The sequence below is a fragment of the Stomoxys calcitrans genome, chromosome 5 (genome assembly GCF_963082655.1).
Source record: "Stomoxys calcitrans chromosome 5, idStoCalc2.1, whole genome shotgun sequence".
Classification (NCBI taxonomy): Eukaryota; Metazoa; Arthropoda; class Insecta; order Diptera; family Muscidae; genus Stomoxys; species Stomoxys calcitrans.
This window is the reverse complement of record NC_081556.1, coordinates 155,457,858-155,471,551: the sequence shown is the minus strand read 5'-3', so window position 1 is coordinate 155,471,551 and position 13,694 is coordinate 155,457,858. Positions and strand designations below refer to the sequence as shown.

General features: G+C 37.3%; 1 protein-coding gene across 3 annotated transcripts in view; it reads right to left on the bottom strand.

The window, feature by feature from the left end:
* The window catches only part of LOC106096128 (protein N-terminal glutamine amidohydrolase), an 84,284-nt gene that overhangs the window by 4,807 nt on the left and 65,783 nt on the right, over positions 1–13,694 (bottom strand). For all 3 annotated transcript variants that reach the window (XM_013263712.2, XM_013263711.2, XM_059370383.1), the window contains exon 3: positions 2,038–2,191. In XM_013263712.2, coding sequence (XP_013119166.1) covers positions 2,038–2,191 — 154 coding nt within the window. The remainder of the gene's footprint in view (positions 1–2,037; positions 2,192–13,694) is intronic.

Here is a 13,694-nt window from a genome sequence, read left to right as displayed (position 1 = left end):
ATTTTTACTATAAAAATTTCTTGACGAAATTTTTACTATAAAAATTTCTTGACGAAATTTTTACTATAAAAATTTCTTGACGAAATTTTTACTATAAAAATTTCTTGACGAAATTTTTACTATAAAAATTTCTTGACGAAATTTTTACTATAAAAATTTCTTGACGAAATTTTTACTATAAAAATTTCTTGACGAAATTTTTACTATGAAAATTTCTTGACGAAATTTTTACTATAAAAATTTCTTGACGAAATTTTTACTATAAAAATTTCTTGACGAAATTTTTACTATAAAAATTTCTTGACGAAATTTTTACTATAAAAATTTCTTGACGAAATTTTTGCTATAAAAATTTCTTAACGAAATTTTTACTATAGAAATTTCTTGACGAAATTTTTACTATACTAATTTCTTGACGAAATTTTTTATGTTTTGTTGCTATTGCCTATTTTTTTTAACAACTTGAATTTCTTGACATTAATATAATACCAACAAGTAAAAGAGTGCCAAGTTCGGCCGGGCCGAATCTTGAGAACCTACCACCAGGTTATTTCTAAAAATTTATACAAAATAAATTTAGTTGAAGGGCATAATTTTATTCTAAATACCAAACTTCTGTTAAACCAGCAAAAATTAAAGCTTCTAGGAACCGAACAAGGATGAGAGACCGGTTTAATATGGGAGTTATATCTGGTTGTAGACTGATTTGGATCGTATTTGGCACAGTTGTTGGAAGTCATAACAAACCGCTACATGCTCAATTTCAGCCAAATCGGACAAAAATTGCGGCTTGTATGGGCTCAAGAAGTCAAATCGGAAGATTATTTTATATGGGAGCTATATCTAAATCTGAACCGATATAGCCCATTTGCAATCCCCAATGACCTACATAAATATTAAGTATCTGTAAAATATTTCAAGCGACTAGCTTTACGCGTTTGACAGCTATCGTAATTTCGACGGACGGACGGACGGACATGGCTAGATCGACTCAGATCGTCGAGACGATCAAGAATATAAATACTTCATGGGGCCTTAGACGAATATTTCGAGGTGTTACAAATGGAATGACTAGATTAGTATACCTCCATCCCATGGTGGTGGGTATAAAAATCATAAGCAAGTTTGCTTTATTTTACCCTATAAAAATTGTGATGATGAAATTCCTCATTATAAAAATGTTGTGATTAAAATGTCTGATTACTCCATGACAGGGAGTTTTGAGATCCCGTTCCATTATATGAAAATCGATTGCCTGAAGCCATACCCTTCACGGGCTGCCACTTCAATTAAAAAGTCTTACTCAGCCAGAAAGGCTCATAAAAACACCTGTGACCGACCATAGGAGAATGTGTCCATAGAACAACAAACCACACACACACACCTACACTGGGAATTCAACAGCTTTTTGACGTGTGTTAGTGTGCGAGTAGGTGATGGCCAGAAGAGCCTAGGATTCCCAGTGAAATTGTTTTGTACAATTGTGGTTGTTGTTGTTGTTGTTGGGGTAGGGGAGACACCAAAAACAAAGGGAAAACAATGCGTGTTAATTGCGGTTTGGTTGTTTTTTGTGCCATTCGATGCGAATAGGTGTGGGGTGCATAAAGTTTTTTAACTGCCGTCCTTTAGCATTTCTGTCATCATTCGGGGCAAAAACTACCCAAACAAGTGCGTGTTGAGAGACGTTATTACTGTGGCTTATCCTCCTGTGCATTGTGCCGTCATATGCAGGAGTAAATAATTTTTGACAAAGCAACAACAACATAAATGGAGTAAAAAAAAACATTCGGACGGAAAAATGAAATAAAATAGAAAAAATTATCATAACTTAAAGGCAAAACAACACAAAATGCAGATTTAAAAGGCAAATAAAAAATAACTACATTACCCTCGGTCCCCTCACTACAAGTACAACAACAAAACGTTCAGGGTGGCCAGGAATTGGCCAGTTTAGCTTTTTTAAAGGAGTAGCATTGGCGAACATGAAAAGCGTTTTTAAATGGTTGGTGGAGTGGAGCGGTGTGGCAAAACACTTACCCATATCACAACTTGGTCATCGCCACGTCCTGCTTTCTGGCGCCACAGCGGTACAGTGCGACCCTCATTTGACACAAACACGGCATAGCATTTTGAGAGTTCATCGATACGTGTTTTCTTCACTTGTTCACAAAGCTTCCAAACGTTCTCTTCGCTGCAATGGAAAAGGAAAAAAAACAGAACACGAACATGAAACATAATCAGCAATGGTATGAGCTAAGTCCACAGAGCTCAGTGGATCTAACGAAGGATGGCAGTGGACGGGGGGAAGAGGCGGGTACTGAAATACGCCAAAGGAAGAAAAAGGGACCAAAACGTTAAAAACTAACAGCAAACGAAATTAAATTCAAATGCATTTTATATGTTCGCCCCAATACTTCTGTTTGGGGTATATAGGTGTATGTATGGTCCATGTAAACACAAGGACAAAATAAAATAGAAACGCTATCGTCCTAGAACAGAAGGATAAGCAAGGAAAAGCTGAAATTTTGAATTTAAAATTTAACATCGACGGTGATAAAGGTAACATAATAATATTTAAGAACTTAAGATTTATCACTCGATGGTAAATAGAGAAAAAAAGAAATTTTGGCAAAATTTTCTACAAAAATGTGATTTTGCCAAAATTCCATTTCATTTCTATAGAAAATTTTGTCAAAATTTCATTTCTATAGGAAATTTTGTCAAAATTTCATTTCTATAGGAAATTTTGTCAAAATTTCGTTTCTATAGGAAATTTTGTCAAAACTTCATTTCTATAGGAAATTTTGTCAACATTTCATTTCTATAGGAAATTTTGTCAAAATTTCATTTCCATGGGAAATTTTGTCAACATTTCATTTCTATAGGAAATTTTGTTTTTGACTCGCAAATGCCTTTTATTTGTGTCGCGGGTTTTAGGGCTGGGACGGACTCTTGAGATTGTACGGAACAAACAAACGAACCAACATATTTAATCAAAATAACATTTCTGTAGCAAATTTTCTCAAAATTGCATTGCAATGGAAAATTGTAAAAAAAAATTAAAGGACACCGTATCAATAAACCTTTTTTTATAGGGAAATCCATGAACCTTGTTTTCTTCGCCTCGTACTTAAGGCCTCAAGCTAGATGTTTCAAGCAAAAAAAATCTGATTTAAACACACCATTCGAACTACAAACTTCTTATTTCAATAATTTAATTTAAATGTTATACTATTTTATTTATTATATATATTTTTTTTATTTTATTTCACTAAAGTTTATATTAAATAAAACTTTACAATGATAAAAATGGAAATAATTCTATTGGAATGTCTATATTGTCTAATGCTTAGATCTATTATTGTATTCTGCGGCTTTTAGATTTAAATCAACATAAAATTTACGATTCTTTTTGTTATGGAAATTAAACTTCATACGATGTTAGATTTTTTCTCCCCTTAGGCTAACGTTGCAGTCTCATCCTAACTCAGACTCGCACCACAACTACTCTCTGTTGTGTGCTCTGTGGCGAATGATTTATAACATCACACTTGCCATACTCATACGCAGGGGTGGTAAAATTTGAAAATTTTGTGAATTACGAAGATAAAATGTAAATGCTACGCTACCGTCCTATGATGGTTGATATACATAGGTATGGGTGTGTGTGTGTGTGTGTGTGCGTATATCTCTAGATATGGAAATTGGGCAACTTATATAGAGAAGGACACCATTGTATAAATAGCAACGGTTTGTTTGATGAATTGATTTTGTTGGCTCATTTTGATAAAGGAGGTGTTTTTTCATATTTAAACATGTATTATGAACACATAAATACACCCACACAAACACAAAATCAAATGAAGCATTGATTACAAACTAAATAAGATAGTAGCATTGTGTCTGTAGAAGATTTCTGTTATACAAAGGCATACATTTTACAATTTAAACGGCACTAGGAGACTGCCTAATAAATAATTAAAGATGTTGGTAAATTTTTTCTTACAACATTTACAATGTATTGATGGGTTCATTAACTGAGTTTCTATTTGAAATCAATTTCGGTATTTAGTTTGAGGATATTTAATGTCTTGAAATTTTCGAATTTTAGGTTTATCGGCAATCATACTACAAGAAATATTTATGTGGAACATTTTAGCTCCCCAGCAACTCATTTGATGGTTCCTTTGCTGGAATCTGAAAAACTTATACTTAACCTAACCGAATGTGATGAAATAGTTACAGATACTTTATAATTCATCTTGGCGTCATTCTCTTTCCACTTATTACTAATACCTCATAGTAATATATAGGTAAGGTTAAAGTAGCAGTCTAAACTCGAACTCACTTAGACAATGTTTGGTCATTGTGATACCCCAATATAACTAGACTTTTTCAATCAAATGTTTCGTCCTTGGGCCATACAAAAATGTATAACTATCGGACAACCTTGATGAAAAGTATAGATGGGCAGACATACAGATATGGCAAAATCGTATCAGAAGCCAATATGAAGATGAATGGTATACAGTAGAAACCGGATAGCATGTATTCAGTTTCACTTATCCGTAATTTTCAATAAAGCATGGTTCGGATAAGTGCAATTCGTTTTCAGTTAAGCGATATGATATAATTGAAAGCGAATTATCACGTCACCGTTCTAATTATGTATGAAATTGGAGTTGAAAAAGTGTAATGTTCAGTAGCAATCTTGAAAAGTCAGAGATACCTATTACCGAAATAACAAGATATGTTTTTGCAAATTTTATTGTTGACGAAAATTTTTTGAATACGTGATAGTTTCCGATAGAAATGCTTTTTTACTTAGGCGACTTAAGTTTCACATAAAAACTAAATTTGGGGTATAAAAACCTTTTTAGTTAAGCGGTATTTTCAGCTAAACGATATTTCATTTAAGCGATTTCAATTGCATAGCATAACACGAAAAAGATATGGTTCTTCTTCTCAAGTTTCACTTAAACGGAATTTTTCACTAAAACGTGTTACAGTTATGCGGTTTCGGTATTTATGAACGGATCTAGCGCTTTCTCTTCTCATCGTTGTAAGTAAGTGTACAAAGTTGTAACACTCTGTAACAGAATAGTATTAAAGGGTATACAAACATGCACCTGTTCTCTGTTGCAGGGTTCGTAAAAATTAAAAATTGGCCTTTAAAAAACTCCTTTTATTTCATTAGTTGCTTAGACACAGTCTATTTTTCAGACTTCCCTTGTTTCTTTTCCTCCCCGCCTGCATGCAAAAACCTAACCCTAATCAATATTATTTACACAGGTTTTTGTAGTTGTTATTCTGTCTTGTCCATGCTTCAAATTATGATGTATGGCTTTTAAAGAATTTCATATTTTATGAACATGCTCGTAGTGTTGGCGCTGTGGCGGGTTGTTGTTCTTACGTTCGAAGGTTTGTATGTTTTTAATCTGAAAAGGGGTATAATTTGTCAAAAATGTAGCCCTTCGTTTGTTTCAAAGAGTTATGGGCACGCAAGCCTATGGTAAGGGCTATAGGCAGAAGAAGAAAGGGGTTTGGGATATTGTGTTGGTCTACCTTAACACATATGTTGCATTTAAGGTTTATTGTTTTGACATCAGCAGTGTTAGACCCACTCATACTCACACGGGACACACACACGTGAGCACATATAACTATACATCTCTATTTTTTCTGCTGCAAAAAACTAAAACAAATATCGTATACTACTCGTACTCCATAGGCAGTATGCTTTGTATGTATGACTAGTCTATGTTTCATTTGCTTGCTTGCGTGCATGATATGGACGAATGTTAAACTCATAAATTTTCCACAAAAAAAAAAGAAATTTATAAAAAAAACCACGCTGGTTAGTCATTGTTTCGTGCTCTTCGTTAAAGAGTCGGCTTTTGTTTTATTATTATTACAGTTTTTCTTCTTGGTTTCGTATTTTTTTAAGGGTTTCACCCCATCCCATTTCAGCATGTGTCCATTGGGAATGAGGTCAGCCGCACAGAACAACAGTCCACATGTCCGTCCGTCCGTTCGTCTGTCCACATATACATATTGACGCTCCCCAAAACCAGTAACGAAAAAAAAAACTAAAAGTACACACTTGTTACAGAGCAGCAAATTTCAATTGGCAGCCTACATTCCAACATCAAGGGAATGATCAAAGTGTGCAAAACCGTTTGTACACAGAGAGAAATAGAATAGGGAAAAAAGTAAAAATAAGCTAAGTGGATTCTGCCAAATATTTCCATAAATGTACTGCAGTACTTTACGTACAGCATTTCTGCCAAACCAGGCAAAAATTCAAGCATCTAGTGGCCGTTGAAGTCTAATCAGAACATCGGTTTATATGGGAGCCATATCAGCTTATAGATCGATTTGGAAAATTCGTACCCGGCATGTTGTGATTTTAAATCACAACGTGCAAAATTTCAGCAAAATCGGATAATAATTGCGGATTCCAGGTGCTTGAGACATCAAATTGGTAAATAGGTTTATATGGGAACTATATCCGGTTATTGACAGATTTGGATAGTGCTGGGCATGTTTTGTTGGAAGTCGTAAAAGAGCACCATGTGCAAAATTTTAGTCCAATCGAATAACAATTGCGGCTTCCAGGGGCTCAAGATATTAAATCGGGAGATCGGTTTAGATGGGAGCTATATCGGACTATACACCGATTTAGACCATACATGGCATGATTGTTGAAAATCATAACATAACACTACTTGCAAAGTTTCAGCCCAGTCGGATAACAATTTTCGGCTTCTAGGGGCTTAAGAAGTCAACTCGAAGGACCACTTTATATATGATATGACCCTTTTGCAATGCTCAATGACCTAGTTAGGTTTAAGTGGCAGTCTGCCATCAGACTCACTTAGACGTTTTCGTCCAACGTGATATCACAGGAACAGAAGAAGGACGATGCTTTCTAGTTCCTACCGTTGAACCATCCAGATCGCTTTAAAAAGCCCAATAACTTGCGAATGTTCACATGCGCTAAATCAGACAGGTTCTCAAAGAAATGAGAACCTAAAATCGAACTCCTTCTAACTGCTAGTACGGGATACACACACAGAAGGTATTCTATAGTCTCTTCTTCTTCGATGTCCCTACAACTTCTGCAAAAGTCGTTGCTGGCAATCTTCAGTCTGTCAGCATGTTTTCCGATTAGACAGTGATCTGTCATGACGAACACAATGCCTGAGACGTCTGGTCTAGCCAATGACAGCAAAGCAGTAGACCTCTTCAAGTCTAGATTAGGCCACATAGTTTTGGAATGCTCACAGCCCCCTCTTTGTGACCATCTATCATTCGTTGTCCTTCGGGTCTGGTTCTGAAAACTTAGCTTACATGTCGCCAGAGGCAAACCTATAGATTCCAGTGTCCCTGGAATGTGTAGGGTAGTTCCTAGTCTCGCAAGCTCATCCGATTTACAATTCCGCAGGGATAACTCTGGGCTCGGCACCCAGAAAAGGTGAATTTCGAACTGTTCAGCCATCTCGTTGAGAGATCTGCGACAGTCGAGAGCGGTTTTTGTGTTCAGAAATGCGTTCTACAAGGATATAATGGCTGCCTGAGAAGATATTTCCTACTTTAATAAGAAGTATCTCTGCAAAATTTTAATTGGCTAGCTTAACGCGTTCGACCGCTGTTGTGATTTCGACAGACGGACGGACATGTCTAGACGGACTTAGAACGTCAAGACGATCCAGAATATATATACTTTTAATCAGATCAATGGTTCGAGGTATTACAAATGGAATGACTAGATTACCATACTTCCCATCCTATGGTGGTGGGCTTAAAAATAAGTTAAATTGAAGTCTACATATGGCGATTGGATTGGGAATGAATAGAAAGGATACCCATTATTCACTGAGTATACGGTGGTACCAGAACTAAGAAGCAACAATCAAATGTTCACCATCACATTAACCAGCAGAAGGCGAATTATTTGACACCTTACTCAGTCGCTTTATTGCATACGATGCCTAGAAGTCGTATATACCCGATGTTGGAGTTCAAAGGAAGTCATAGTGTACAATTTCACCCAAATCGGACAGTAGCGCAGAGTTTGGCATGTCCGCCTATGACGTTGAACGCTACTTCACGCAAGGGAGGCGGACCCTCCCCCTTACCCCAAAAGGTACAATCAAAAATAATAGTAGATACAACGGGACAATATGGGACTCAAATAAAAGATTTTCGGGAGTTGAATACGAATATGATATTAAAAATTGGGTCCAAGTACATATGAGGCCGTCCCAAGGCAAAAAAAAAACCCAAAAGTTGCGCTCAAAATCAACAGTGGAACGATTGGGACAAAATAGGACTCATATGAAAGGTATTCGAGATAAGAGTATGAGTATGATATTAAAAATTTGGTCCAAGTACCTAGGGGGCCGTCCCAAGCCCAAAACCACCCCAGTAGTATCGGCGAAAATCAAAAGTGAACCGATCAGGACAATATGGGACTCAAATGAAAGGTATTAGGGAATAGAATACGAATATGATATTAATGGGTCCAAGTATCTAGGGGGACGCTCCAAGGCCCAAAACTGCTCAAAATTAACAGTGTACCGATCGATATAATATGGGGCTCAAATGAAAGGTATATGGGAGAAGAATACGAATATGATATAAAAAGTTGGATCCAAGTACCTAGGGGATAGCCTAAAGGCCCCAAACCATCCAAAAATTAGCGTTAAAAATCAAAAGTGAACCGATCTGGACAATGTAGGGCTTACATGAAAGATAGTTGGTGGTAGAATACAAATATGATATTACAAAATTGGTTCCAAGTATCTAGGGCACCGCCCTAAGCCCAAAACCGCCCCAAAATCAATGTGGGCCGATCGAGACGATTTGGGACTCAAATGAAAGGTATTAGGGAGTAGAATAAGAATATGATGTAGAATATTGGATCCAAATACCTAGGGCGCCGCCCCAAAAGTACCAAAATCAAAAGTGAACTGATTGGGACAAATTGGACCAAATTGAGCTCAAAAGAAAGGTATTTGAGAGTAGAAAATGAATATGATATTAAAAATTGGGTCCATGTGTCTCAAGCTCAAAACCATCCCAACAGTATCGCCGAAAGTTAAAAGTAAAACGATTGGGACAAAATAGGACTCAAATGAAATGTATGGGCGCAATTATTGGGGGCCGCCCCAAGCCCAAAACCGTCCCAAGCCCAAAACAGTCCCAAATGGGCATATTAGACGATAATGATAATATGGGACTCAAATGAAAGGTATTTGGGAGTAGATTACGAATATGGTATTAAAAATGAGGTTCAAGTGATAAAAGATTACGTACACCTCAAAACAACCTCCCAAAATATGAATATTTGTCAATCATGGCTATATGGAGCTCAATAAAAGGTATTCCAATAGATAAATAAATAAATACCCATGATAGTAAGTAAGAAACGTATTATTCGTGTGGTGCTAATGAAGGTACATCAGATCGAGCTGTTTACAGCTAGCCCTGTATATATAAAAAATAATTTGTGTTTTTAAATTTGTTTGTTCTGAATAGACTCAAAAACTGCTGAACCGATTTTCTTTAAATTTTCACAGACTGTGTAGGTTGGTCCGGAAGGAGCAATAGGCGATATAATGTGCGGGTATCGGAAGGAGACAGACCCTCGCCCTTACCCCAAGAGCACCACAAAAAAATAAAAGTGAATCGATTGAGACAATTTGGGACTCAAATAAAAGCTATTGGGGAGTAGAATACGAATATGATATTAAAAACTGGGTACAGGTACCTAGAGACGATAATGACAACATGGGACTCAAATGAAAGGTATTTGGGAGTAGATTATGAATATAGTAATAAAAATGGAATTCATTTAGATAGGGGGCCGCCGCAACATACTTTCCGCATGGTGTTAATGAAGGCGCAGCGATGCGGGACGGTTTCAGCTAGTTTAATTTATTTCCAATGATTTCACTCAACGGATAAGATAAAAACTTTTCTAAGTGTACTTTACACCCTTACTTTGACCAGTAAGTGTGAAGGGGCAACATGTTAATCTAGGTGGCACACCAATGGATATGTAATATGACATGCTGGCGAAATACATTCATATGGATTATATGTATCAGGTAGTTAAATGTTATTATTATTATTGTTGCAACAAAAGCATCATCGTATCATCATCATCAATAGCCAAGGCTCTTCAAATATCCACACACGCATACACTCACACTGCCAGACATAGTTGTAGACTCCCAGCAGCCATCATCAACACCTTCATTGAATTGTCCACCTATGGGCTCTCGGCAGCATCAACGAATGGTTTTGTAATTCACCAAAAACTGCACACCAACACACAGCTGCGTGTGAGTGTTGGCAACTAAGGGTTTATGCATTATTCCCCCCACTTACATTCATTCATACACAATTGTAAGTGAATTGTAGTTAGTGAGGGAGGGGGGAAGAGTGAGCTGCGTTGCGATGGGTTGGGTTGGTTTGTTATTCTCACGTGACCAACAACGCCAAATGTTTTGGAGTGGACGAGAACACTCGTGTGTGTATATTGCCCCACTTCTGTGAATGTGTGTGTGTGTGTCATTGTTTGTGTCTGTGGTCAGTCACATCAACATCAAGCAAATGGCAAGCAACAACGTGTTGGTCGTCAAAGGATACAACACGTAATGGTAAAAGCAGCAGCAACAACAACAGCCACACTCACCTGTGTGTAGCCACTCAAAAGCACAACAAGCTGTGTTCAAAACAAAAAGCAACAAATATGAATGGCAAGCACATTCAGGTAAACACAAAACACACACACACATACATTCTCACACTAAAAGTGGCATCAGAAATGGCTTTGCAACAAGCAGCAGACGCCCATTTCACGTTGGCACGAAATGCCAGCAATCATCTTGATAATTTATTAGCCGACTAAAACTGCTATACGGTGGCCACAATTGCCTGCTACTCTGGGGACCGACTCAGCGAATGGACAGCCAACACACATCCCGTCACAGGCATTTGGTTGCTCAACTGCAACAAAACCTTCAACAACAACAACAACTTCAATTGTTGTTGGTTAACTAAACTAAAGGTGGTTTCACAACAGAAACACACACACAAACAGCCAACTAATGCTATCTGAATCTCTCACCCACTCACCCACAAAACCAGCCATTTCTCCTAATCGATAAGCGTGGCAAGACTGGCAGCTTTAAATGGATTTTTCGGCCCAATAGGAAATATCCCATCTGTCATAAGTAGACATTCTCTTGTTTTGGGACCAATCCACCACCCCCATCCCCACTATGGTCTTACACAAAAAGCCAGTGCCGCAAACCATGTGTTGCTTGGTTTTGGAAATTTTGAGCTGGCACTGCTGGCGGCAGGGGCGTTAAAGCTAAAGCGGAAGCTTATTTAGAGGAATCTAAATGTTGGATCTCAAATTGAACGTCGTAAATTAATGGGAGGAATATTGTGTAAAACATGCACATACATCCAAACACACACACACTTAAATCTACACCACAGAAACAAACATGAGCATGGACATGACCAGCAAGCCAAAACAGAATTCCGGAAATTAGTTACGATTAAATCGAATTCAACTCCCTCGCTTACTATTTCTCTACTTCTACTTCCACTACCACTCCCTTCATTTGGGCTTTCTTACAATTCTTGTTTTTTTTTCCTCTTTGCTAATGTTTTTGTTGGCGGTAACACAGATAATTTATGCCTAGCCTAGCCCCCTCCCCCGCGCATTTCTTTGCGGCAAGTAGAAGTCCTTTCAAAACAAAATTGTTGGGCCCATTCGACACTTGTTTTTAGCTGGCCAACTAAGGAATTAATCGACAGCAGATAGGCATATCGCAATTCGCAAGAGTCCCGAAAAGAACATGCCCCAAAAACAAAACTGGGCCGTATGAGCTCATTCCGTGCAAGCATAATAGGCCAATTTGTTTTTGTTTTTGGGTAATAGCAAGGACTTACACCAATTTATCTAAAGCCTTTCATGATACTTGCTTATAACGCCGCTGATTTGCCTACACTCTAGAGTAATGAGAATAACTTGAGCATGGAGGGAGTTTTTATAGGCAAACGGCTTCAATTAGAGGTGGGGCCTACATGAAAAAAATTTAAATAAAAATGGCATTTGTTGTACTCTTGCCTGGCAAAGCAGAAGAGAGAAGTTCAGAAGATAGATTTTTAAGCCTCCTATAACCCAATAGAAATTAAAACTTATTTTGGTTCTTCGGGAACAGCTTTTGCTAACCAGTCAATATTTTGGAGTTTTCTTGTAGATTGAAATGTAGCTTACAGGGTGTCTCTGTAGTAGTAGCAGTAGTAACATTTAACGAAAAAAAGAGATTTCGGGAAAAAAGGAGGGGAGATAAACGTGTATTCAGTAGGTAGAAAGACGTGAACATGAGTATTTAGAAGGCAGCATTACGCTTATGCATAAGGTCCACCTCGGTGAAGGTGAATGCGACGATGGCGGATCGATGGGAGTCTGTGGAGACTTTAGACGATAGGGGTCAGGGTGTACGCTTATGCTGAGGACATGATTATTATTGCCACCAGGTAGTTCGTGAATACGGTCGGGGAGGTTCTGGATACCGCTCTTATGGCGTCTTGGGCTTCTGTGTGTAGTCTCGGGGTAAATGCCAGGAAGACTGAGCTGGTATTGTTTAAGAATAAATTGTTTATTTTTTTTTTAATGTCGTTAATATTTTGTTTTTAGAAACATGCTTGAAATTGAGCCTTAAGATGGCTTAAGAAAAAGTTTCATTTATGTTTGTCTGTTAATGGAAATTCATTAAAATATGTTTCAAAATTTCGTTTTTAGAAAAAATTTTATGAAATTAAATTTTAAAAAAAATTCTTTGAAATTTTGTCTTAAGAAAAATTTCACTAAAATTTTGTCTTTAATGAATATTGCATTGAAAAGTTGCCTTTTAAAAATATTTTCGTTAAGATTGCGTTAAGAACAAATTTTATCTTTAGCAAAAATATAGAAGGACCGGGCCTATCTACGTTACTGGCTCCTATAAACAGTGGTCCTTCAACTTAACTTCTTGGGTCCATAAAAGCTGCAATTATTATATGCAAAATTGAGCCCATGAATATTCCACTAAGGAACAGGGACAAACAAACCGATTCAAGTTTAAGTTCAATGATAAGGGGGCTCCTTTTTATAGCGTGAACGAATGGCGTGCCGCAGTGCGACACCTCTATGGAGTACCTTTTTGGTACCTGACAAATGTTACCAGCATTAGGAGGGGAAAACCACCGCTGAAAATTTTTCTGATGGTCTCGCCAGAATTCGAACCCAGGCGTTCAGTGTCATAGGCGGACATTCTAACTTCTGCGCTACGGTGGCCTCCTATGATTTGGCTAAAATTGATAAAACGTAAAGTTAAGATTTAGCATCTTTGCATCAAGAAAAAAAAATCTTTCACATAAGAAAATTTTTCCTTCAAATGTTGTTAAATAGGATTTTTTGGTGGATTTGACGATTCTAGTATGTCCAGGGACTGATCCACAGAGCTTGAACGTTGGTCACCTCGAGCATGTCAAATTTAATATTGCTTGTCAGTAGTCATATAGGGGATGATCGGCTTGATTCTTTCTTAGAAGATAGAGCTTGTAAACACCCCTAAAGAAAATATGCTAAAATGACTGGAACCAATCTTTTTTTAATGTTTTAG